The sequence below is a fragment of the Peromyscus eremicus genome, chromosome 3 (assembly GCF_949786415.1).
Source record: "Peromyscus eremicus chromosome 3, PerEre_H2_v1, whole genome shotgun sequence".
NCBI lineage: Eukaryota > Metazoa > Chordata > Mammalia > Rodentia > Cricetidae > Peromyscus > Peromyscus eremicus.
The window spans coordinates 56,121,511-56,148,876 of record NC_081418.1 but is presented as its reverse complement, the minus strand read 5'-3'; the positions used below and the strand labels follow the sequence as shown (position 1 = coordinate 56,148,876).

At 38.4% G+C, this 27,366-nt stretch overlaps 1 protein-coding gene across 1 annotated transcript in view; it reads right to left on the bottom strand.

Moving 5' to 3' along the window:
* The window catches only part of Cntnap2 (contactin associated protein 2), a 1,432,736-nt gene that overhangs the window by 1,347,413 nt on the left and 57,957 nt on the right, over positions 1–27,366 (bottom strand). Inside the window, exon 3 of the mRNA XM_059257035.1 lies at positions 27,161–27,354. Coding sequence (XP_059113018.1) covers positions 27,161–27,354 — 194 coding nt within the window. The remainder of the gene's footprint in view (positions 1–27,160; positions 27,355–27,366) is intronic.

Here is a 27,366-nt window from a genome sequence, read left to right as displayed (position 1 = left end):
ACTTTCAAACCTACAAATGTTAGCATGCACACATATAAGCACACAATTTATTGTTTGTTAAGGAGAAACATGTTATAAATAAATATGTTATAATACTTGATTAAACTATGTTTATTCAAGTGGTGAGACTATCTTAGTGATGTTTTTTGAAGTCCTTTTATTGTTTGTAAGTTTCACACATTTTTAATTGAAAAATTATGTGAACAGACATTTTGCCTGTGTGCAAAAATTATGTGAACAGCTATTTTGCCTGTGTGGTTATCTCCATGAGCCAAGGTGACTTATCAGTGCTTATAAGACTGAAGAAAATGATACTCTCTTCTCCAACAAGTAATAATCCCCTAGTTGATTATTAGTACACTGACTCTTGGGCCCTTCACCCATCCATTACAAAAGGTCAAAGGACTCTGTTGTTCTCACCTGAGCCAGAGGGCAGGGAGACATGCAAATGCTCTCTAAAACATGTTTTGATTTTGCCCTTCTTTCCTTTAAGATTTAATTGGCATTTTTCTGAAGAAATTGAATCCACTTCCTAGTCCCTGCTGAAGTAACCCTGAATATCGAAAGTCATTGCTTGAGTTGCATCAGAGTTTTAGCTCTTATGCCCAATGTCAGGTGCCTTAAGTAATACCTCATTTATAAGACCTGGTTAATATACACTCTCAACACTTTGGCCTTAGGGAGCTTTGTGGTTTGGAGTATGAAAATGCAGTTTTTGAGGTTCACAGCCAGAGCCTCATGATCGTTTTAGTGCTTCCCTGTTCTGGATATTTCCTGGTGTTTTGAATGTATGAAGGTAGAAAAAAAGCACCTACCTGACATATCCAATATTACTCTATAAATAATAATGTAAACAACTTGCAATAGAAATAGTAGGTCAGTTTAAATTATCCCAAAGGAGATGTGAAAACAAAACAAAATAAAGCAAACAAACAAAACCAAACATGCTGTGTATTGTAAGTATGACTACTTTTCAGCCAATGATATCATAAAACACAGGCTAAGGAAGCAATTCACTCTAGGATAGCTAAAAGAATATCAGACGTGAAAGCAAATCTAGACAACATTTTAATTCTAGCCCCTTTGAAAAGACCGATTCTCTGTCTGACTATAGCACATTCCTTGTGAGTCAGTACAGAGCACAAGAGGGCACAGAATCTGAAACTCCTATTTGCCAGTGACACAGTCTAAGGAATTCTCCACAAACAGAAGCCATTTATAGTAGCCTCTTTAGACTTGATTTACTGGCAATATAGACCTTGCAAGATTTTCTAGAACAAGACCTAGTGATGACATTTTCTTCAATCTAATCCCCAAGCTCCTTCCCTGAAGATGTTACAAGACATTTGGGGTGAGGGTGTCATCATCTAGGAGTTCTGCCAAGGACACTCCATGGAACAAACACAAACACAAGATTGGACATTTGGAAAAAACTGAAGGCTAAAAATCATAAGAAACAGTGCAAAGTGGACCTTGGGATAAGGGTCTCTTTCTGTTTCTGTAATCCTCCTGGACTGCAGACTTGGAAAGCAGAAAAGCAGTAGGCACACAGAGAGAGAAAGAACATGAAATTAATCAACTTTGTTAGGTGACTTAGAGACTGTGAGTTCATCATGCTCAAGGGACCCTTCACTACATCTGGCTTTCGGGAAACTGGGGCTTCTCCCTCAGCCTCAAAACTGTTGAACAAATGTACTTTGACTGTCAAGTAATTTTTTTGTTTGTTTTCCATTGTGTGTTTTTGTGTGTGTACACATTTGAACATATGCAGAAAACATAAGTTGAGGTCATATACTCTCCTTGATTGCTTCCAACTTGACTTTTTGAGACAGTATGTCACTGAATCTGGAGCCCTGGAGCTCATGGCTTCTGCTAGATTGATGTCCTAATGCCTCTGCCTCCCCAGAGCTGGGGTTACAGGCAGATTTGCTAAGCCCTGGTTTTTATGTGGGTGCTGAGGACCCAAGCCAGTGTCCTTATCCCTGTTTGGCAAGTACTTTACACACTGAGCAACTCCCCAGCCACATAGCTCAGTACATCAAGTGTATATTTTTGTAGCAACTTTGCGCATATAGTATAGAGGTTGGAGGGGAGCTAAAAATGACATAATTGCATTTTAATTTTTTTAATTTCAAGAATATTAATAAAAAGGAAGTAAGTACAAAGGAAACAGCTATTGATTCCTGCAACCAATGTCACAGGGGCAGAGGCAGCCCCAGGGAACAGTGTATATGGATTGTTGAAGGAGGGGTGTGTGTGTGTGTGTGTGTGTGTGTGTGTGTGTGTGTGTGTGTGATTACATCACATCTTTCCTGCCAATTCAGCCCACACTCATTGGATGACTTCTCATTCTTCATGGGTGCTCACATTCCCTCTCAGTCATGTTCCTGTTATTGATTTGTTTTCCTCTATCTTATCCTATCAGATCTTTAATTTCCTTAGGACAACACCTATCTGCTAGGTTATGGGACAGATCCAAATTAAAATGCTAATATAGATTTTGATGATTGGGTTAAGATTAATATGCTTATTTGTGTTCTCTTATAAAGTACTTGGGTAGAAAAAAATAATGTGTAAAAAACAGCCCAATAACAGTAAGTTATAATGCAGGGCATTAAGGAGCTTTTAATGTGTTAATTATACCCTTTGAAATAATTTCAAACTCAGAGAAAATAGCAAGAATTATTTAAGAAATACTAGTGAACTCTTCATTTTTTTATTCTGATTCCCCGATTTTGCTCTGTGTGATTTGGCTGTGCCCTCCCGCTTCTTTCTCTCCCTCCCTCTTCCCCTCACTTCCTTTCTTCCTTCCCAGTTCCCACATAGACATGCATATGTTTTCTTGAGCCACTTGAGAGAAAGTTGCATATGGAAATTCATTTAATGCTAAATACTTAACTGGACATTTCACAAAACAAGCACAAGAACACAGATAATTACATAGGCACCAATTTCAGGAAATGCAGGGTCCTGTCCTCACTGATGAAAACCAGCACCTAATAAGACTAAGTATATGCTTTGGAGGGCTCACACCCAATCAAAAACTGTGATTCCTTGTTAAGTGTTACATCACTGAGAAAGCAGACTGCAGAAAATGTTAACCAAGCACAAATCCTGTCCTCTAGCCTTTTAGAAACATGTCAAAGTACTCAACACCAAGTATTGACTAGATAAGTACCCAGCGAATAAGATTTTGTATCAGCAACGGTATTTGATTTCAGCAAACATCTACTCTAAGTTGATCAAAGACCCCAATGTAACACTGGAAAACTTGGATGTGTCAGATGAGAACTAGCAAACACTCCAAGATCAAAGCATAGGCAAGCATTTTCTGAAAAGGAGTCCAGCAGCATCGAAATTATCCCAAGATTTTACACATAGCAATGCAAGAAATTAAAACGCTTTTGTTCAGAGATGGAGACTTTAAAAGAGATCTACAACTATTCAAAAGGCAGAGAATAAGTGACTGTGGGGTTCCTAGCTCCAAATGATACATTTATAATACACCCCCTATACCTAAGGCTCAGGGTAAATCTTGGACTATGGGGCAGAAATCTTGAATGGCACAGAGGCTCATGATCTCTGTTACTAGATAGTGTCCCATATGTATGGAAGGGAAAATGACCCATAAAGTCTCAGCATAATTACAATACCAGTTGACATGTCAGCATCTGCAGGTAAAATCCCTAGATGAAGAGCTAGAGGCATTCAATAGCTACTGAGAGATGGAGGATCAGTGTCCTCCAAGGATGAGCTCCCACATAGTGTGCCTAATCCCAAGTAGCCACCCATGCTCACATGTACACATGAGCAGAGCTAAATGGACTCAGTAGGTTGTATATTCATGTGTGCATTATATATATATATATATATGTATATATACACGTATATATCATGTGCATGTATATATTCAATATACATTCAAAGATATATATACACACATGTGGATGTATGTTTATATGTATATATGTTTATGAAGTAAAAATCTCAAAAAGGGATTATGAGAGGAGGGAAGGAACTTAAGGAAGGAGGGATCGAGAGAAATTATTGAATACATGTGGTACAGATACAGAAATGACTATCTGGGGAGAGGAAGGGAGCCAGATGGAGCAAAGGAGGCAGGGGAGGGCAACTGGGAATGAGGACAAATTGGAACAGCATATAATGATGCACATATATGAAAACGTCATAATAAAATGCATTACTAGCCTAAAAACTTAATAAAAAAGAAAAGAAAAATGCCAAACATTTAATCACATAAACCAAATCAGTTGAGAAATAGGGTTGGTTCCATGAAATATGCTCTATTTCACATGTGACTGTGGCGAGATTAACAATAACTACAAAGTTGACTGTGTACGTGTACAGACAAGCATGTATATTGTATTTTAATGTCAATTTTCAGACTCCCAGAAATACAATATTTCTGAATAATGGTTTCTTGGCCTTTGGATTTGAACTTTAAGAAAAACACTCCCGACATTACTGCTTATTTTAAGTAAATATAAAGTAAAAATTTTTATAAGCATTCCAAGAATAAAGCTGTCATCTTTCAGATATTTTATCATATTCTGACCTTTCTAAATAAGTCATGCCAAAACCCATTGCATATGGTCACATATATCACCAGCACAAAGTCTTTGCAAAGGGGCAGGGCATTTCCTTTATATATACATTTTTTTTTTTATTCTGATATCAAGCAATTGTTGGTGCCAGGCTGAATGTAAACAGCCTGAATAACCTTATGATAAATTCACAGTCTCTTTCTGTGGCTCTAGGCTATCATATACAACTCTATTTTCCAATTTGTATACTGTAGTGAAACTGACAAGCACACAAACAGGGCGAGCACTGTGCACGGAATGAATAATCCTGCTTGCTAACTGCATAAGATGAACGATGGCTTTGCTCGAGGCAACCCAGCTTTCATGTCTGAACTAGAAGGAATATATCTCTTAACTTTTCCCAAGGAAACTGCAAGGGCTCACTAAGGAAACCTGCCATATTTAACAGGTATTATTACAATCCAGATGGCTCCAGTGATCAAATATCAGATTTCAATGCAAAAGGCTTTGGGAGGATTCTTTGCTCATAGGCATGTCTATAAATGTTTGGAATAAATGCTCTCGAGAATTGAGTTCTTAATATAAATTAATATCAAATAAGCATTTAAATAATGTGGATAGTGTCAGATTGCACTCTGTGTGGAGCAACATGCTGGATGAAATTTGCAGCTTGGACATTTTCTAAAGCCTACTATTTCACATAAGATGGTTGCATTTTGTTTTGTTTTGTTTATAATGTATCTTTAGTTCTTCTGTAGCCCATCATAGAATATTTCTGAAATGTTTCTTTGAAGTTTTATAAGTAATTGAATATAAAGACTTATATATAAGTAGTCAATAATAAATCTTTCATGGTTTGACTCTGAATATTTCCTGAGATAATGTGGGTTGATATAACTCTTCTTGGAAGGGGTTATGTTTAATTTGTAACATAAATTTTATTTATTTTATTTGGACTGTTTGGTTTCTGTTGTCATAGTTTTGTCTTTTGAATTTTGAAGCAGTCTCTGTAGCAGGCCCAAGGTAGCCTTGAGTTCATAGTAACCCCTGTCTCAGGCTTCCAATTGCAGAGAATATAATGCATGAGCCCCGTGTCCTGCTAAGTGCTTTCTTATTTCACAGAATTTGTCTTTTTTATCACATGCAATACTCACAGCAGCCCATATACTTTTAACAATTAGGTATGTGTGGTTGAATTCTGTCACCTCTCAAGTTCATATGTCCAAACCCACCAAGCTCAGCATTCTGTTGTATATATAAGTATGCAATTTGTGTGTATATATATGTGTATATATATACATATATATACACATATATATTATATATATGCGATTTGAACATATAATTAGTAGATATGAAGTTGTACTGGGGTAGAACATTGCCATAATGCTAACCCAATACAATTCAGTCTTTTCAAAGAATTTCAAATGAAGACAAAGAAACACACATGGGTGAAAAGTGATGCCAAGCAGTAGGGGAGAGGCAGAGGGCTACTAGTCAAGTGAAGAACCATGAAATCGGTTGCTTCTTCCTGAACTTGGAACTAACAGTGTCAGGATCTTATCTCTAAAAAAAATAATAATCATTTTTTATCTTTATTTGTGTGTGTGTGTGTGTGTGTGTGTGTGTGTGTGTGTGTGTAGTATGTCTGTCTATCTGTCTCTATGAATGTGTTCTGGCCTGTGAAGGCCAGAAGTGGGAATTAGATCCTCTGTAACTTGAGTTATAGGTGCTTCTGAGGTACTTGTGAGAGCTAAGATCACAACTCAGGTCCTTTGGAAGAACAGCAAGTACTCTTAACTGCTGAACCATCTCTCTAGCCTCCACTGACAAGATCTTGATCTCAAACTTCTTACCTCTCCAATACTGTGAGAGTCTGTTTCTCTTGTATAAGCCATCCAATGTTTGGCAACCACAGCAAACTTCTGCATGGGTAAAGAATGTTTTTAAATGGGAATGGTAACATTAATAGGATTTAATCTCTATGTCTTTTGTATACCTAGCACTAGGATCCTAAGAAAGTTCATGAGTTTTTTTAATTTTCAAATTAAAATTGGAGATAATGAAATGTATGACCAAAAGCCATAGGAAGCTTGGGTGATTTTGCATGGAAGATTCTATAGGTAGAATATGCTCAACAATCCTCTTCTCTCTTTAATACTTGAAAGGATAAGCCAAGTCTTAGAGAATCCAGGACTGGAAAGAATGGGCAACCATTCTTTCCTTAGCTGCACTATCATGCTGTGTCGTTCAGAACTGTGACAGACTTGTACTGATCACTTATGAATGGACGGCTTTGTACTCATCTCCTCCAGGGTCTTCATTCTGGGCTATATATCAAAATCTCCTGGGGAGATTGTTTTAAAAACTATTAGATGAGATTCATTCCAGAGACTGAAATTTAAATGGGGTGGGATGCTGCCAGCCTTTTTAGGAATTAAACATTTTCTCCTGTGCTCTTAGACACACCAAGGCCAAGAACCTCTGTCCTGGTCATTCTTTTTGAACTATTTTTTTCTCATACACATCAGATTATGAATTATCTGTCTAGAAATAAGCAATACTTCAGCTATGTTAATCTAATCTACACAGAGACAAGAAGGTAGCCACTAAAAAAAAATCAACAAACACAGGCACTTTCTAAGAGTTTTTACTCATAGGGTTTCAAACGGAAGTTTCTAGCTCTCTCTGGGAAAGAATGAATATCATTACTTCAAAATATTTGTTGTATTCTTTTACATGCTTATAATATGCCACACCTTATGGCAGAATTTTTTTAAAGAGCTAAGACAAGCAATATATAGACATGGGTCACATGAGCTACTAAGATGTGGATATTTAAGTAAATGTTGCAAGGTTTGGGATAAAAAGAGGAGCATGTATGAGCTTGTATGTATATTACATGCCACAGTCTTGTGCATGGGAGATTTACTCAGACCAGAAAAAAGGATTTGGTCATCTTTACTTGGATAACTCAGCTGTTTTTTAACTTCTCTGTCATCTCTTTTAAACACATCCTTATCTTATATACATGGTTTATTATAATTAAAATGGAACAGATATGTTGGACTTGATTTAAATATTCTACCCTGTATGTATGTACCAAAATAGCACATTGTCCTAGCAATATGCCAAAAAAGTACACTTCTATACAGCTAATGGAATTAAATGTAATTAAAACAGAATTCTACTACTTTTCCTTGACAATTCTTTGTGGGTTTGTTTGGTTGGTTGTTTTATGAGTCAGAGTCCTACTGTGTGGGCTGAACTGGAATTTACAATGTAGATTAGGCTGGCCTGGGATTCACAGAGATCTGGTGACCTCTGCCTCCTGACTGCTGGGATTAAGGGTGTTTGCCACCAAATCTGGCTTACTTAATAACTCTTAACTGTAGCTCCCCACACCGAGAACAGAGCTAGGAGAACTGTACATTCAAGCCCAGAGTGGTCTAGAGAGTGAGTTTCAGTTTCAGAAAGCAAACTACAAGCAGCAACAGCAACAAAAACAAACAAATGAGACCTTAGGCTTTGCTCTTGTTCCCAGAGTAAGGGCAAAACTTCTTAAATAATGAGTTTCATTTGGACTGAGAAGAACAGATGACAAGGACCACAGTGATGAGGACACTGGTGAGCTAAAGAGCCTTGGTTTCAAATTTCAGCCCCCATCGTGCTTTCGGTTTCCACATAGGATGTTTTTCTTTGATACGCAAACATGCTATGACACGATCTCTACAATAAACTCCATTGATGTTTCTGCTACCATCACCCAGCTGCATTGTTAATGCTCCATATCCTTCTGGGAAAGCACCCACCTCTAATCCTCTACAGCCCTATGGTAGGGCTGAATAACAAATGAAATCAGCATATGCTTCTTGTTTTGAAGATTAAAGGAGATAGAGTACAGGAAGCATTTAAATCCCCAGTAAATGTTGGTTGGCTGTTATTATTATTTGCTAATTGGCGCAGGTGTAGTATTGGGCATTGCTTTGATAAATCATAGGGGGATGTTTTCACTGATGTCGCTGAAGCTGAATACTAAATGCAATTATAAACCACTTAAGTGAGAGTTGCAACAGACCTACTGGCAGGCTCGTTGAAATATGTCAGTAGAGTTCACGAGATCAGTACAGGTATTTATCTTAAATACTCTATCCGTTGGAAAACAAGATATCTATGCTTCTTTGCTCTGGGCAGCTAAAAATCTCATTATGGTAGTGGAATTAGCCATTCAGACATCCTATGAATGAGCCATCTTCTGGCCCCAATGATCATTGGTGATCCTGTCACTATAGCCTATAATTAAGCTAGTTTAACTCCAGCAATCCAAATGCATTTGCCAAGATGTTTCAACATTCTATTAATTATTTTTCAACATCAGAATGGACAAAATTAGTTACTTGGCAAAATTATGGCCACGAGTTAAATGCAGAGAATAGTCACCTCCACAGTGAAAACAGGTACCTCCACTGTGTCTGGAGCACAGCAACCTGTACACTCTACATAGTGGCCTGGACTTTGTTTAAAGTTGATGTCATGATTTTTATTGCCCCTGAACATGGACTATGCTATTCTCAATGAGAAGCCTACCTCTTACTTTCTAGTGCTTCTTCTATCACTTTCAAGCTACAACCAATAACTGTTATTTAATTGTGGCACTATTTACCCACTATAAGAGTTTTATTAGGGAGGGGAAAATGTAAGGATGAGGATAGGCCTACTGAAAACGAATGGTGCAGGAGAGAGAGAGCAGGGAAATGGGTGGAATCTGCTTTTATAGGTTACCCAGAGCATGTGCATATGGGCTTACATAGCTACGCCATGCATGCACATAGATTATGTGATCACGCTGTGTGTAGATTACATGACCACAAGGCTCAGGGATTACTTAGGATATAAGGCCCTGGGGTGACTAAGCATTTTGCCTGACTGCTGGACAGTGCATGTGTAGTCATTTAGCTAGAATTGGCTACAAATTATAACAATAACAGCAGCAACAAACTGGCAAATAATGACAGGAGAGGAAAATAGGAGGATAAGAAGGAATTATATTTATGTGGCATTGTCTCTCAACTTTTTTGTTTTGTTTTGTTTTTCGAGACAGGGTTTCTCAGTGTAGTTTTTGTCTCCTGTCCTAGATCTTGCTCTGTAGATCAGGCTGGCCTCGGACTCACAGAGATCTGCCTGCCTCTGCCTCCCGAGTCAACTTATTTTTGATGAATTAAATACTAAAAGAACTCTGTAGGTAAGTAGTGTTAGGTTCCAAACTCAAGACAAACAGCTGACACTGGCAGCCAGTCTACTGTTACATGGTCATCTTGGTTATCATACCCTCCCCCAACTGCCCCCTCCCACACACCTTAATCTCTCCAACCAGGACTGGGCCGGGCTTTCCCTTACCAGCCTCTCTTATCCCTGTATAACCCAGCCATTTTGACTATACCAATCTCTTTACTTCTTGGCTGCCACTCTTGGTTCGTACTCTCTTGATCTCCTGGCTTCTGGCTCTTCCTTCTTGCCTACCCTCTCCCCGACAATCTGCCAGCCATATTTACTCTGGACTCTTCCAGGTGCTTCTGCTTATGCTCTCCTTCATATCTACAACAAACCTTCTCCTCCACCATACCATCATGTCTTCATTTTTTTCCCATTCAGGTAGTATTATATACTTTTTGAGCTAAGTCAACTAAGACCCATAGAGAGTTGGTCAGCATGATTGAATGCACACAGTATTTTGGACGTCTCTGGGATAGTTCCAGATCCCACCTATCTTGTTTTATATACACTGTAGGTCCTTTCAATATTGTTTTCATCTAGTCAAAATTAGCAAGTGAGTATTTATGGTTCATGGGACTTCTTGCAAAGCTAAAATAGGCAATCAGTATCATATAATATAACAGGGTCAGTATATTTGGATTTGAGGGTCAGAGGTGAGTAACATCATGCTTTTTCAGTCTTGTCTCACTTTTCTGCAGAAAGAGAAACATCAAGTGAGTTGTAAGGCCTTAAATAGCTAGTGTGTGCTTGTTAGTGCATCCTGTGTAATGAGTGGTGGAAACAGGGATGGAAACCTGTACACCCACCCACTGAAGTTCTTTAAAAGCTGGATCTTTATGCAAGTTCGTCATTATTGATTGAAAGGGTATAAGTCCAGATTTCATGCAGAAGTGATGGTTTTATTTGCTTGTAAAAAGCCAGGAAAGACATAGCTCTTTATAAAGCCCCAGCCCCATAGGTACCTAATTCAACAGAAGTTTCACTGCTTGGGAAACCTTCCATCTCTTCCTGTCTGCAGGACAATTCTTTTCCAGTTTAGTGTACACTATTGAGTACCTCAGCAGGCCTTACCTGGCCCTAACCCTCAGCCACTCTGAAGGAGAATCCTTTGCATGGTTAAAACAACGCTGGAAGCCTGTATCCATTAGGACATTGTCAAGTTGTATGTGCATAGCTTTACCACAGAATTCCCACTCATTTCACCCCTATAAGATGATAATTATGTTTATTTTGTTTATCTTTGCTCTTTAAAAGTGCCACTATTCAGTAAGAGCCAATGTGCCAATGTTCATTCTTTTTGCAAGATAAATAGGTTTGTATGTTGCACTGTGAATTTTAGTCCTAATTTTATCATTTGGAGACTTGGGGGCTGGTTCTAATTCTTCATTCTCATAGGAGCCCCTGAGATGCTGAAAGTGATATACACCACCTTCAAGTGATGCCTGCCAAACTGTAGATTTTAAGTGTCTCCTGTAGATGGTTGAGATTTTGCCTTCCTAACAGACACATGTGTTGGTGGCTGCTGGTGCCTTGGCCACATTTAAGAAGCAGGCATTCAAAGTTCCCATCTGTGCCTTTCTACTTCTGAGCTAAGAAAATACATTTCCCCCATTTCTCCTCACTCTTCCCCTTTCTCCAGCTCATAAACTACTGCTCTCACATGTATATTATTCAGTCTTCTTCTTATATATGAACATATGTATGTTATTCTTAACTGATAAAAAAATAGAAAATAAAATAGGAAATCGCTCACCCCAACCTTCATAAGCTAGGCCATACACCTCAACTTTATAACACCAGCACTTGGGAGGATGGCAAGCTTGAGGCCAGCATGAGTTACATAAAAAGACCCTGTATCAAAAATAAATGAACAAATAAACACCAAGAGAATCTCCCTAGTCTATGGATATCCTTATGCTACTCTATCTCTTATCTGTCTTTCTCACTCAATCTAACTCTCACTTATAGACCTGGCTTGAATTCTTGTTTACCTTGAACTTTTCAATTAGCCCCCAGAGACATGAATGGATACTATGGACTGAAATGGTTTATCTCCTTCTGTGGAGTTCCAAAGTTAAGAATTGTGAATTGATTAAAATAAACATAACAGAAGCATCCTGGCTATATTTTCCCCGACATCTTAAAAAAAAAAAGCCAGGAACTAAACAAGCTGTCTAGACATGTTTTATATGGTGATGTGTAGGACGCAGGGTAGCAATTTAAAGGACTATGGTTTGAGTGACATATTAAACTCTTTTTCAGCTACATTTTGAGTTATTATTCACTTCAGGCTGAAAAGCACAGCTCTAGCATAATCCACATGCCAACAACTCCATAGAAGAATGTCATTGTAAGGCCAAACAGTTTATTTTCAACTTTCAAGGCCAGATCTAAGGTCATATACTAGGTCAGTGCTTTTGAATATTTCACAATTTTAATCTAAGGAAAAGAAAAAAATTGAATCCTTATTGTGTGATTCCCATATAAAACTAGGTATTTAAGAATATCTATATTCTTGAAAAGAATCATTTTAATACTTATTATCATTGTTTTTAGTTATGTGTATGTTGTGGGGGGAATGTGCACACAAATGCAGGTTCCCGTAGAAGTCAAAGGCATCACATTCCCCTGAAGCTGGAGTGAAAGAAGAGTGTGAGCTTCCTGAAACAGGTCTTTGGATATTAACACCAAAGGAAAAGGAGAATACAGTATCACCTGCTGAGCTATCTCTCCAGGCCTGGGCATCTTTATCCCAGAACTTCTTAAGTAGCCAAATGCACTTCAAAAATTATAATTATAATTTCATATATCCTATTTACCTTGTAGGTGGAAATCTCACTGGACTATAAAGAATAATAACTTATTTATTTGACTGTTGATGAAAAGCAATGTATGATTATGTCACTTTTCCTTGCTGAACAATGTATACCAAAAAATATTCAAATTCATAATAACATTGCTTCTATGTTCCAGATTTTTGAGGAAAATTTAGACACAGCCATATTCATTCAAACAGAACTAGTATTATAAGGGAGAGATATTGGATGGTTTCAAACTAACATAAGAAGTAACCATGACCCTTTACTATGAGATGCTCACAATACAAATGTAATAAAGAAGAGTGATCAAATCCACTATAGAGACATTAACAGTGTGCATCAAAGGATCTGAATGCCCACTAGGCTTATTAAAATTCATGGAACTTTAAAAATATCAGCCAGTCAAAAAGAGGTGTAAATAGAAAAATCTATTTCACAGAACCAAGGAGCTTGTTTTGAACTAATCTTGGAGTTCATTTTATCCTATATAAGTACTAAAGATTTTTACTTACTTATGTCAAAGATCATTTTGGAAAATATTTAATGAGATAGTTATTACATGCTTTATTGCTCAATAAATGATACAATTCTTTCAAATATGCCTGCTTAGTCTTTTCCCCAATACCTGATTGTAGCAAGACATTTGTGTGTGAAAGTGAACATGAGTAACCTCAGATACCCATGAAGAAAACTGCATTGGCAAGCAGTGCAGTTGGTGCTATTGTCTGATGAGGACAAATGGACAAGCCTGGAGAGGGGTTTTGCTTCCTTAGTGCCGTATGCAGAAAGACTATTCTAAGCATACTACTGCAGTGTGGAACACAGGCATTCGTGTTGCGCATTCCTAATAAGAACAGATTTTTAAATGATTTGGAAAATTAGTGCAACCACTATGACAAATGGTTGAAGAGATAGGACAGAATCACCCACTCATTTTTAAACGCTGTCCCCTTACATGGCTCATTGCACACAAGGCCATCATTATGGTAACAAATAATCTGTTACAAGCACTACATTGACTTTTGGCTCAGAGCAAGGCCTCACAGCCCGAGTCCCTGGCCAGAACTGCCGCATGCCAGGCACTGATGTATTGAGGGACTCTCTTCCCTGTGTTCATTTGGAAAGCATGTCAGAGATTCGCTTATGTTCTACCTCTTTTGTGAAGTCATGTTTCCGTCATTGGCAATATTGTCGGGTATTTTAAGTCATGCATGAGAGTAAACAGGTAAATTGAATGTGCAAAAGACAGAGGGGATTGAAGCATTTGAGGTGCTCATCACTGAAGACGTGATGGGTAAATTGCTTCTAGGCTGGGTAATACTTGCATTTCTAAAGTATTGTATCTTGCTAAATGTGCTTACTTATATAATTGCAATTTAACATCCTGGTTGTTTCTCTAATTTTCAGATTAGGAATTTCAGCCCCAGAGGAGCCTTGAAACTTTCTGGACTATAAAACAAATGAATGAGTCAAGATGCTTCATTCAGACTTTTGACGCCACAGCTCAACTTTCACTTCCTAACCAACATGTTACAGTCTCATTGAAGAAAGTAGGTTGAAGCCCAGTGGTTTTGATGCACACCTGTAGTGGGTAGCCATTCCAGCTTTGTTCTGGAAGTTCCAACCCCCATTGAGACTTCGGCAACTGTCACGCCTACAAGGCGGGGCCAAGGGAGGCGCCTGGGGACCCGAGATCCGGATCGGCGAACGCTCGCTTGGTTCCAGGACGCTGGATGGTGGAGGTAGACAGAGGAGAGCTCCAGAGAACACCGCTGGACTGTGATACACCTTCCCCAGACCCCGCGACCTACCTATCCCTTAATTTGTAAGTTACGCCATTAAATAAATCTCCTTTTAACTACGTGGAGTGGCCTAAATAATTCCACCAATATCTGGCGCTCACGTGGGGCAAATCCCAAAAGCCTGGGTGGCTCCTGCCCTCAGCCTCCTCCCCGGCTAGCGGGTACCTAAACCCGCCTGCAAAGTTCCATATAACCAGGGAACACCTACACGGTTCCATTCCCGAAAAAGGGAGCAGCTAGTCCGGTCTCAGCTCCCTAGCTTAGCTCTGAGACCAGCGAAAGAGGCACTCCTCCGCTTCCTGAGTGCACGCACGCCAGCTGCGGCTCGGCTCCGCCATCTTGACTCCAGCGATCTGCAGTCAGCCAAGATCACCAGCAGGCCCTGCTTTGGAGCTGTACCATCGCCACCTGCTGGCTGAAAAGTGCTACTACACCCCCCAAAACCACGAAAGGTAAGTAAAAGTACCTGATAATTTTACACCTTAAAATTGACTGACAAATTTTGAGTAATTCTGGTAATATGGCTGACAACATTACCTCACAAGAATTTGAAAACCTTTTTGCCTGTATGATGAATAACATCTTCCTGGAAATATACGACCTTCCTAAGGCATATCTGGCCTGTACCATTTTGGCATTCATCGTAATAATTCACACAGTGTTCAAACACTGGTTTAAAAACAAGAACAAAGATGAGTTATTATTGGGACTGATACAGGCTTTAAGCGAGAGCAATGACGGCTTACAGAAAAAGATTCTATCTCTGGAATCTGCTTTAATGGATAGCAATGAGACCTTAGAGAAAAAGATTCTTTCTCTGGAATCTGCTAATCAGGATTTACAAAACAGGCTTGTACCAAAAATTGATCTTATTGATAATAAATGTGAATATTTAATGGACAGAACACTAACTCTCCAGACACTATATAAGGAAGAAAGATTATCATTAATTGATAAGATAAGGTCCATGGAATCATGTGTTTCTGAGGAACATAAAAACTTCTATGATTCCATGAGAAATCTGGAGTCCCTTGCCAGAGAGGAGGTTCACTCCCTAGAACAGACCCTAGGTGCTCGTTTGCAGGCCTTAGAAGAAACTCTCAGTAAACATGACAAGGGACCTAATAAGCAGAAGGGCAAGGCCATAGAGGTTGTAACATCTCCAAATGGCTCTCACACAATGGCTTATCCTGTTATCATCCATGAGAAGCCAGCGGATGACACACACCCCGAGCCATATAATACATATACATTACAACCAATTTCAACAAGGGACTTTAAAAATATAAAGGAAGCAGTAGTTACGTATGGGATACACTCCACATACGTAAAACAATTGTTAAATTCATGGTCTACCTCACATAGAATCATCCCAGATGACTGGCATCAGTTGATTTCAGCTGTTCTAGAATATAGTCAGCAGCTACAGTGGAAAAGCTGGTTGAGAGAAGAGGCAAAAAATTTAGAACAACAAGGTAAACTCAGAGGTTTTGTGATCTCCCAAGATCAAATACTTGGTGAGGGATGTTTTGCTGACAGGAATGTACAAGCCATTTATGATGAACATACAATATCCCTATGCCGTACAGCAGCTCTAAATGCTTGGGAAAAAATTCCAGAACCTGGAAAACCAACTGAGGTATACACAAAGATATTTCAGGGACCGCACGAACCCTTCACTGATTTTTTACAAAGACTGAACACAGCTATAACAAGAGCTGTATCAGATAAAGAATTAAGAAAAGTATTAACTGAGTCCTTGGCATTCGACAATGCTAATGCAGAATGCAGAAGAATACTTACACCATTAAAGATCAGATCAGCTCCTTTGGAAGAATGGATTCAGTATACTAATGGTGTTGAGTCTCGTAACTACAGTAATGAGGCTTGGATAGGAGAGACAAATCCCAGAGGTGAAAGAAGGCCCCGTGTTACCAAATGTTTTAAATGTGGTACACCAGGTCATATAAGTAAAAACTGTACATGGGGTACTCCTAGGAGTAATACTCCTTTTAGGAATAGCCTAAACAGGAGACCCCAACCACCTCCCGGATTATGTAGAAGGTGTGGCAAAGGCCGACATTGGACCAGTGAGTGCAGATCAAAAATAGATATACGAGGTAACCCTTTACTGGCGGGAAACGCTTCAGGGGGCCTCTTGCAGGCCCCCAAATCAAATGTAGTACGAACATTCCCAGCCACTGTGGAAGAAATTCCTCTCCAGGACAACTGAATAAACCACTGCCTAATGTAAAAACCGATACTGCAATGGATGATAAAACAGCTCTGATGGATGGATCACAGTTTACAAAGAACACTATAAAACAAATATTTTGGCAGACTTCCATAAATGGTCAAAGACCAAAGCTTAGAATTCGAATTAATGGCCTGGTTATGGAGGGACTGGTAGACACAGGTGCAGATGTGACTATAATTACACCAAAATCATGGCATCCGAATTGGCCTCTTCAAGAGGTAGATGTCCAACTTTTAGGGATTGGCACCCTATCTCAGATAAAACAGAGTTCGAGATGGGTTGAATGCATAGGGCCAGAAGGACAGAGAGGAAGACTGAAGCCATATGTAGCAAATGTAGCAGTAAATCTTTGGGGCCGAGATCTGTTACAACAGTGGAATACCCAGATTAAAATTCCTACACTTTCAGAAAAAGAATACAGACCAATGCATGTTTCTAGGAATAATATCATCGCATGCTATAAAAATCAGGCACCAACCATTCAGGCTGTTCACAAACAGAGCACAACTGCTGTTGAACTCTCAGAAGTACCAACTGCCTTACCTTTAAAATGGCTAACTAATAAACCTGTCTGGGTTGGACAATGGCCTTTGACAAAAGAGAAGCTACAAGCTTTAGAACAGCTGGTTCAAGAGCAGTTAAATGCTCAACACATTGAAGAATCTACCAGCCCTTGGAATTCTCCTGTATTTGTTATTAAAAAAAAGTCTGGTAATTGGAGAATGCTGACAGATCTGAGAGCTATTAATAAAGTAATTCAGCCAATGGGCTCCCTACAGACTGGGATGCCCTTGCCCTCTCTGCTACCTAAAGAATGGCCTATAATAGTTATTGACTTAAAAGACTGTTTCTTTACCATACCCTTACAAGAAAATGATAGAGAAAAATTTGCCTTCACAGTACCTAATTATAACAATTCTCAGCCAGTCAAGAGATATCAATGGAAGGTCCTCCCACAGGGAATGTTAAACAGCCCTACTTTGTGCCAATACTTTGTGCAGAAACCATTGGAGATAATTCGTGTAAAGTTTCCACAATCCATAATTTATCACTATATGGATGATATCCTATTAGCTGATCCAAAGTTAGATACATTAGAAAGCATGTTTGAAGAAGTAAAAAAAGTTTTGCCTCACTGGGGACTGCAACTTGCTCCTGAAAAAATACAAAGAGGAGATTCTATTAACTACTTAGGATATAAGATAGAGCTACAAAAAATTAGACCCCAAAAGGTACAGCTAAGGAGAGATCGATTGAAGACTCTTAATGATTTTCAAAAGTTATTAGGAAGCATTTCCAACTTACTGGGTATCATGGGAATACCCAAAGATGGACTACAAAATTTGGCTAATACTCTAGAAGGGGACAAAGAATTAAATAGTCCAAGAGAATTATCAGCCGAAGCTGAGAAGGAATTGGCTCTAGTAGAAAAGACAATTCAAGAAGCACATGTGGATCGTGTGGATCCAGAACTTAAATGCATTCTTGTCATATTCCCCTCCAGACATTCCCCAACAGGTATTTTGATGCAGAGAGAAGATATTATATTGGAATGGATATTCTTACCACGTAAACCAAATAAGAAATTAAAGACTTATATAGAAAAGATCTCTGATTTGATTCAAAAAGGTAAACTAAGACTTCGCCAGTTGACAGGAATGGACCCAGCAGAAATTGTAGTACCTTTAACTAATGAAGAAATTTCATCACTATGGAAAGATAATGAATACTGGCAGAGAGCCTGCAGTAACTTTTTGGGAGAGATTAACAACCACTATCCCAAAAGCAAGAGAATAGAATTTATAAAGAAAACCGAATGGGTCCTTCCTCACATTGTACGACAAAAGCCAATTTCTGGAGTCCTCACATTCTATACTGATGCAAATAAATCAGGGAAAGCAGGATATAAATCAGGAGACTTAAGTAAAGTGGTACAAAGTCCATACAGCTCTGTACAAAAGGCAGAACTGTATGCCATTCTTATGGTACTGATGGACTTCACAGAACCCCTCAATATAGTCACTGACTCTCAATATGCAGAGAGAGTTGTTTTACATATTGAAACTGCTGAATTTATTCCTGATAATACAGAATTAACTTCATTATTCATACAATTGCAGGAAATCATCAGAAAAAGGGAACATCCTATATATATAACACATATCAGATCCCATACAGGTCTGCCAGGACCTCTAGCACAAGGTAATGATGAGATTGATCAGTTACTAATAGGTAATGTGCTAGAAGCTTCAGAATTTCATAAGAAATACCACACAAATACCAAAGGTTTGAAGAAGGATTTCTCCATCACTTGGCAACAGGCTAAGGATATTGTGAAAAAATGTCCTACTTGTTCCATCTATAACCAACTTCCATTACCTGCAGGGAGCAATCCAAAAGGTATACAAAGAAATGAAATTTGGCAGATGGATGTGTTTCATTTTGCAGAATTTGGAAGATTAAAGTATGTACATCATACCATTGACACCTATTCAGGATTTCAATGGGCAACTCCTATGAGTTCTGAAAAGGCTGATTCTGTGATTACACACCTATTAGAAGTTATGGCCATCATGGGGATACCTGTACAAATTAAGACAGACAATGCTCCAGCATATGTCTCCAATAAAATGAGACAATTCTTTGCTTATTACAATATAAAGCATGTTACAGGTATACCACACAATCCCACAGGCCAAGCAGTCATAGAAAGATCCCATCGAACTTTAAAGGATATGCTAAATAAACAGCAACAGGTAACAATGACTCCTAGAAATAGATTGCATAGTGCTTTATTAACCTTGAATTTTCTCAATGCTGATGAGAAAGGAACAACAGCTGCAGAGAGACATTGGACGACAGACAAAACTCCCGAGCTAAACCAACCGGTTTATTTCAAGGATGTGCTGACCTCAGAATGGAAACCTGGATATGTTCTACGTTGGGGAAGGGGTTTTGCCTTTGTTTCTGCAGGAGAAGAAAAGCTATGGATACCAACAAAATTAATAAAAATTCGATTTGAACAGGAAAAACCCCTTGATGAGGTGAAGTAAAAGATCATCCACCAATGTGACATCTCTACAAGTTGTAAGAAAAATTTAACAATCAAGGTTGGGGTAGGGTTCTGTTTTTGTCTTTCCAGGATAATGGAAATACCCATCTTCCAAAAATCATAAGGCCTTGGATATCCGGATGTTTACAGCAGAAAGAAAGAATCTATTGGTACCAATCTACACACGGTAAAATCTCACTGTCTAACATCTATCTCTCTATTAATATAGAAAAGTTGTGGTCCCAATTCAATTATAAGCCAAGCTGGCTTTGGAGATGGAATTGGCTCACTCCTTCTCTAAACCCAAGCACATTGCTAAAAGAAAAGTTTGAGAGATTCTTCAGTACCATATCAGAAGAGCCCTCTGGTGTGGGACAGAAGGAAACCAATAAAAAGGGACCATTGTCTTCTAGATTCTAATTCTCTCCATGCTTACTCTTGATTTCTCAGAATCCTTTCTTACATGCTATGTCCTCTTTAAATCCAAATCTTCCATTTTGATAACAAATAAGTTTTTCTAATAGCAATCTCAGAAGTCTCCAGAAGGAAGATGGGGCCCCAACAACAACTCTACCCAATCCAGAATGATGCCATGGTAATCATCATCATACTACACTTCTTACCAGAATTTCAGACAATCTTACCCATTACTCTAAGACTTGCTGCAGAACCTACAGTTAGTCTAACTGAAATTTAACTATCTGCGCTTTCTCACAGTACCCAACAGAGATAACATCACCCCCTAAACAGCAGGAAGCAATCCTAAGAAAATGACGCCCCTTCTCCCTTAGGTTTCATAATTCTCAGGGTTATGGATGATGGTTACAGGGTTGGGGGTGGAAGGAAATATTAAACTCAGTACTCCCAAAAAAAAAAAAAAAAAAAAAAAGGAAAAGAAGAAATGGAATGGATACGTATAAGACATTATGGTAGATTATTGTGTATACTAGTAAACAAATTTAGTAAAATAGCAGCCTTAAATAATTTGCACTGTAATTTACACTGTTATGGATTCTTATATGTTGATACAAATGTAAACTATTTTTATATTCCTGTTTAAGATAATTTGTATATTGATACAAATACAGAACTATACTTGGTATAATGTACATATATTTCTACTCTTATTTGAAATGTTTGTATATTGATACAAATGTAAATTTATATCTGTCATACTTTATGTATGTTCTACTTCTGTTTAGGATATTCGGTATATTGATATATATTTAAGATTATTGTCATATTGTATATCACACTATACACTCCTACCTCTGTTATAACATCTTGTGTATTGTCACAACTTTGAAGTCATCGTTCTTTACCATACACTTGCTTATAGACTGTCTACCTTGTTTACATGAAGCCTTAGTCCTTAGGTTATTTCAGTAGATAAGACTTGTAGATTTATAGTCACCTATGCTTGTCATCTCTATAGTTACGTTAGTCAGGTTATACAGATTTACAGATACATAGGTCAGATGGACAGGTAATCTTCAAACACTTCATAGACCTAGAGAATATGGCATTTAAATAACTTAGAATTCTGTTGATGCGAGACACAATTGCTCCTGGCTGCACCAATTTGATCCCGAGAGAATGTTGGGCTTCTAGACATTTCCATTTGGAAGTTTGTCTTCTTGGCACAAAATGGCCTACTGGGCAAAGAACTGCCCTTGCCTCGACAGCTGACAGTACAAATGCAATGCTATCCTTTCTGGACAAGCGGGACACAAGGAAAGCGACCACTGTACTCTGCCAAGACAGGGTAAGATGGTCTTTCAGAATTCCTGCTTCTGAAAATGGTCTGTCAGATACTTTAGGCCTGTAGCCAATTTGAATGCACCAACAATGCTGAGAAACATTAGGTGATTGTCCAGGCTGCCAGCTGTCTCGGTCTACTCTCGCAAGATTCCCGAAAGTTGCTTGCATCCATCTACCATTTCTCAGGTACCATTATATTCCTTCTCAGGTCTTTGATGGGATTGAAGACTAGCAGTTATAGTTACAACTTAGTAGATAGAACATATTAAGTATTAGATTCAGGTTCTTTAGGGTAGGACACCTTTTGGAATGATCTTTGTAACATGCCATTTATCTATGCTCTATACTTCTCTGGATTTTAATATGTGTTTCTTGCTTGATATTGTTTGCATTGGTTGTAGTTCCATCTTATCTAGGTCATTATCCCTCATTATTCCTGGACAATATTTGATAACCATTCCTTTGTATATAGTCTTGTATTAGGTTAGAACCTTCTTATTTAGACAAAAAGGGGGAGATGTAGTGGGTAGCCATTCCAGCTTTGTTCTGGAAGTTCCAACCCCCATTGAGACTTCGGCAACTGTCACGCCTACAAGGCGGGGCCAAGGGAGGCGCCTGGGGACCCGAGATCCGGATCGGCGAACGCTCGCTTGGTTCCAGGACGCTGGATGGTGGAGGTAGACAGAGGAGAGCTCCAGAGAACACCGCTGGACTGTGATACACCTTCCCCAGACCCCGCGACCTACCTATCCCTTAATTTGTAAGTTACGCCATTAAATAAATCTCCTTTTAACTACGTGGAGTGGCCTAAATAATTCCACCAATACACACCTTTAACCCTGGTACTCAGGAGCCATAGGTAGGTTGATCTCTGATCTCAGAGTTTGAGAGGCCAGTCTGGTTTACAAACTGAGTTCCAGAACAGCCAGAGCTGTTACAAAAAAAAGAAAAAAACAAAACAAAACAACAGGAGTTTGGAAACTTTCATTATCTAAATGCTAGTATCAATTATCTAAGTGTTAGTGTTAATCAAGAAATGCAGTTATTGATTTGACATTGCAAAAAGCAAAATTTTCCCTGCTGATATCTGTCTGCACTCCAGATGTTTGGGATGCTTCAAATTTGGTTGGAACAATGAAACTTTGTGAGTTAAGGTGGCACTTTTTGTGCTAAAATTATATAAAAAAGTGACAAATGTTCAAGTTTTTAAAAGTCTTATTAATTTTCTATTTGATGTGTTAGATAATGGCAGCATATATATATTCCCATACTCTTGCTGAGACTCTAACTATGTAATTTCAATATGATAAGACATTTCTCCACAGTAGGAATCCCCAAGACATACAGTGGTAATTAATTTTGTCTAACACCTGCTGACTATTATCAAAAGGGGTCAAAACTCTTTAAGAAATGATTAGAAATATATACTCATTTTCTTGTGTTCAAGGAAAGAATTCCTACAGAGAAAGAACATTGTGTCTACATAATACAGGTAAATTTGGAACATGTATCTTATGAAATATAAAATTATATATAATAAATAATACAAATAAAATAAATATATACTATAAAATTATTTTCCATTAATAAGTATTTTGTTATTTGGATTTCAAATATCTGCTTTGAAACATGAGTAATTAAATTTCTTAAGCAAACTTGAATGGTGGAATTCTTATTTAATGTAATGTTTAATGGACATCTAGTAAGAGACTATTACATATAATTTCTTTTCTACCTTCATATATAGGAGACCCTGAAAAAATTGAATAGAGGTGTGCAAATTTGAGTTTTAGAACTGTGTTAACACAATGAGAGGGGTCATTTTTTGCCTATCTGAATGTTGTCATTTACATTGCAAAGGGGATACTGCTTAGAAGGAAACATCCTTGTCACTAAGGGACACAGGATTATATTATGTTAAATATTATCACAGAGGACTGGAAGATTTGGCTAGTTAGGTACATTTAGCAGCCTACATCTTTGCAGATAAAATATTTGAATAGGCCATCTTAGGAATCTTTTCAAGAAACAATTTCAGACAAAGATTCATAACTTTAAAAATGTGTGAGATGCTGACATTTTTCACTTATGTAACTTGTTGTTCCCTTTGTTTACTTGATACATATTAGTTGATAGCTGCTATCCTTTAATTTTCATTTTTGAAACAATTTCACACCTTGCCTAGTGACCACTCTTACCACCATCCCTACCTCACTACTACTCCTGTTCACCCTATCCCCTCCCAGTGAATCCCTCTTGCATTCATGTCTATTATTATTGTTTTGTGAACCACCAAGATTAACCAGGACCTCTGTGTGACAATGGGGTTATCTATTGAAGCCAGGTGGGCTCGGCACACGGATACTGATAGGACTGTTGTCATGTGGACCCAGTGCAGGTAACTGCACTTGGTTTGAGTTAATGCTTACAGTATGAAGTCTAGGGAATGACATTTTTTTGTTGTTGTTGTTGTTTTTTTTTTTTTTTTAACACTCCCTTTTCTGGTACCAATGATAGTAAAATCACTCAAAATTTTTATATGGACTTTGAAAAATATTGTATAAGCTGTATCACCCATTTCTTTAACTATTATAGAGGTAAATGCCACTTATATTTGTTAAAAATCATATTCAATAGCTAGAATTTACTTTGCCCTCCATTCTCCTCAGGTTGTCAATCATAGGATGAGTAAGAAATGCTAGCTCATATAAACCCTCCTCATTCTCGCTAATTGGACTCCCAGAGATCCACCTGGGGCCTAGTCATGGATCTCTGCCTCCAGATCCCTCAGTAGTTGGATGAGGTTTCTAGCACGACAATTAGGGTGTTTGGCCATCCCATCACCAGAGTAGGTCAGTTCGGATTGTCTCTCGACCATTGCCAGCAGTCTGTTGTGGGGGTATCTTTGTGGATTTCTGTGGGCCTCTCTAGCACTTTGTTTCTTCCTATTCTCATGTGGTCTTCATTTACCATGGTCTCCTATTCCTTGTTCTCCCTCTCTGTTTTTGATCCAGCTGGGATCTCCCACTCACCCAAGCTCTCTTTCCCTCGACCCTCGCCCTTCACTACCCCCACTCATGTCCAGGCTGTTCATGTAGATCTCATTCCATTTCTCTGTCGTTGGGCGATCCCTGTGTCTTTCTTGGGGTCCTGTTTTCCAGGTAGCCTGCCTGGTGATGTGAGTAGCAGTCCAGTCATCCTTGTTCCACATCTAGTATCCTGTTATGAGTGAGTACATACCATGTTTGTCTTTCTGAGTCTGGGATACCTCACTCAGGATGATTTTTTCTAGATCCATCCATTTGTCTGCAAACTATATGAGAGAGAATTGTTGAGACCAAGGTCGGATAAAGCACAGAGACAAATAGCCAAACAAACGGAAACACATGAAATATGAACCAATGGCTGAGGGGTCACCAACTGGATTAGGCCCTCTGAGTGGGTGAGACAGTTGATTGGCCTGATCTGTTTGGGAGGCATCCAGGCAGTGGGACCGGGTCCTGTGCTCATTGCATGAGTTGGCTGTTTGAAACCTGGGGCCTATGCAGGGTCCCTTGGCTCAGCATGGGAGGAGGGGACTGGACCTACCTGGACTGAGTCCACCAGGTTGATCTCAGTCTGTGGGGAAGGCTTTGCCCTGGAGGAGATTGGAATGGGGGGCGGGCTGGGGGGAAGGTGAGGGGGGCGGGAGGGGGGAGAACAAGGGAATCTGTGGCTGATATGTAGAACTGAATTGTATTGCAAAATAAAAATTAAAAAAAAAAAAAAAGAAATGCTAGCTCAAAACCATATCAACTTTGAAACCTTCTGACTACCCAAAAATGTCATCTTGTAGCATTCTGTCAACCAAAAGGCCTATCAATTTTGTCTAATTTATTTAAAAGTCCAACTTCCATGATATTAAGTAGAAATAAATTATAAAAAATTAATATTTAATTATCATCAATACTAAACTTAAACCTAGGTATAGTTGGTTGATATTGTAAGAGTTAAAATTCCATCACTTAATGTTGTTAAGGACAGATAGAGGCACATTAATTTTTCACTAGTCATCATTTTTGATATTAGCAGGGATTCAAACATTTCTGCCATAGGTTATTATACTCATTATGTGACATGCTTACTAGCACTTAAATGTATTTCACAATATTTATATTGCACCTTAAACTTGTTGGTAATTTTACAATTTCATGATTAGCTCAAATAGAATCTTCTAGAAATCGTCACTCATTACTCATCACTCATTATGCTAATTTTAATGAGGAGCTTGAAAGGAAGAGATAAAACTAATATCAGAATGAGAGATCACAGAAGCACATGCTTTATCATCATCAGAAAAGGCTATAAACTCTTTGCATACACAGCCTACCTTCTCCACATGAGTTCTTTTAAGAGTGTTTTCCCAGGCACAACCATTTCTATTGTTTACATATATCACCAGAGGAATCCAAGTTATCTTGAACAATCTTACCTTTTCAACATATCTGCATCCAGTCATGTTGTGACTAACTCTAACTACTATCCACCATCAAAGTAAATCAAGGTCTTATATAGCTACATTTACCTAGCTCTTTTATTATTGTTATAAAGCATACACAAGTACATTACTACAACCATTTTTTTTTTCTGTCTGTGTTTGAGAATCTCCTTTCTAAAACTTATGCCTGAGGCTTTGGGTTACCCTCAGAATGTAACGAAAACTTTTCATCAAAGAGATATTTTCCCTCCAATGTGTTTCCCATATGTTTCAAATTCCAATACATAGGCATTATTGATATGCTGCTATGGCCTGAGATGAGTTATTTCTGTAATCCTTCTTGGGGAGACATATTTATTATTATCTAGGGATCATGTGCTTATTTCACACTATGCTTGCCATCATTGGCCACTCATGTAGTAATGGCTGCCAATCTAGTAAATTCACAACTCTAGAAACTCACCTGAACATTTGGGCTTTTAAAAAAGTACCTATTTCCAGTAAGTGAGCCCTGATAGGTTGAAAGTACCCCTTTCTCTGACTGATACATGAGCCAATCCTCTCTCTTTTCCTTCTTTCTGTTTTATACTCATTATTTCACTTGATTTTTTATTGTAGACTTAAAAAATATAGTTTGATAAACTAAAATAGCTCATGTATAGTTTAGTCATAAATAATTATTCATACATGGTGACTATTTGGTTGAAAACATAACTTTATAATTAACTGAGATATTTTCAGATTATGTGGATCAAATTTTATGTATTTTCGCCATGGAACAATAAAAAGGTTATATAGATCTTTAATGATGGTTTGAAATACCATTCTTTAGTTGGATTTTCTAAGGCCGTGATCTTGATTTGGTTGGTCCAGGTGTGACTTATGTCTTTATGTATAAACAGTCCTTCAGGTGATTTGAATAATTTATCAAGACAGAGACCAACTGATCTGAGCACTGGCTGTGCATTGAAGCCTAAGAAAATGGTGCTTTAATAAACAAAACTGAATTAGTTAATTAGCTGGTTAATTAGTGGCCTTCCAATAGTTTTCACAGATAAATATTTGCAACTATGAACAGGTCAAGCGAGTCCTCTCCCACTTTCACGTATTCTCCTTTCGGTTCTGCATCCTTGCATTTCTGACAGTGACTCACCCAGATATTCCCATCCTGATGATAAGGTTTCCAGTTTCTTCCCGTGTCACTGTAGAGCATCCGATACTGTGTCACCCAGTCGGAACTGCTATACCTTCCTTGGGTTGCAATGGCACTGATCTGCTTCCGGTTGCCGAAATCAACCTGAAGCCATTGATAGTGGTCACTGTCTGATGGAGACCATCCCCCAGCACCTGCAGTGGGCA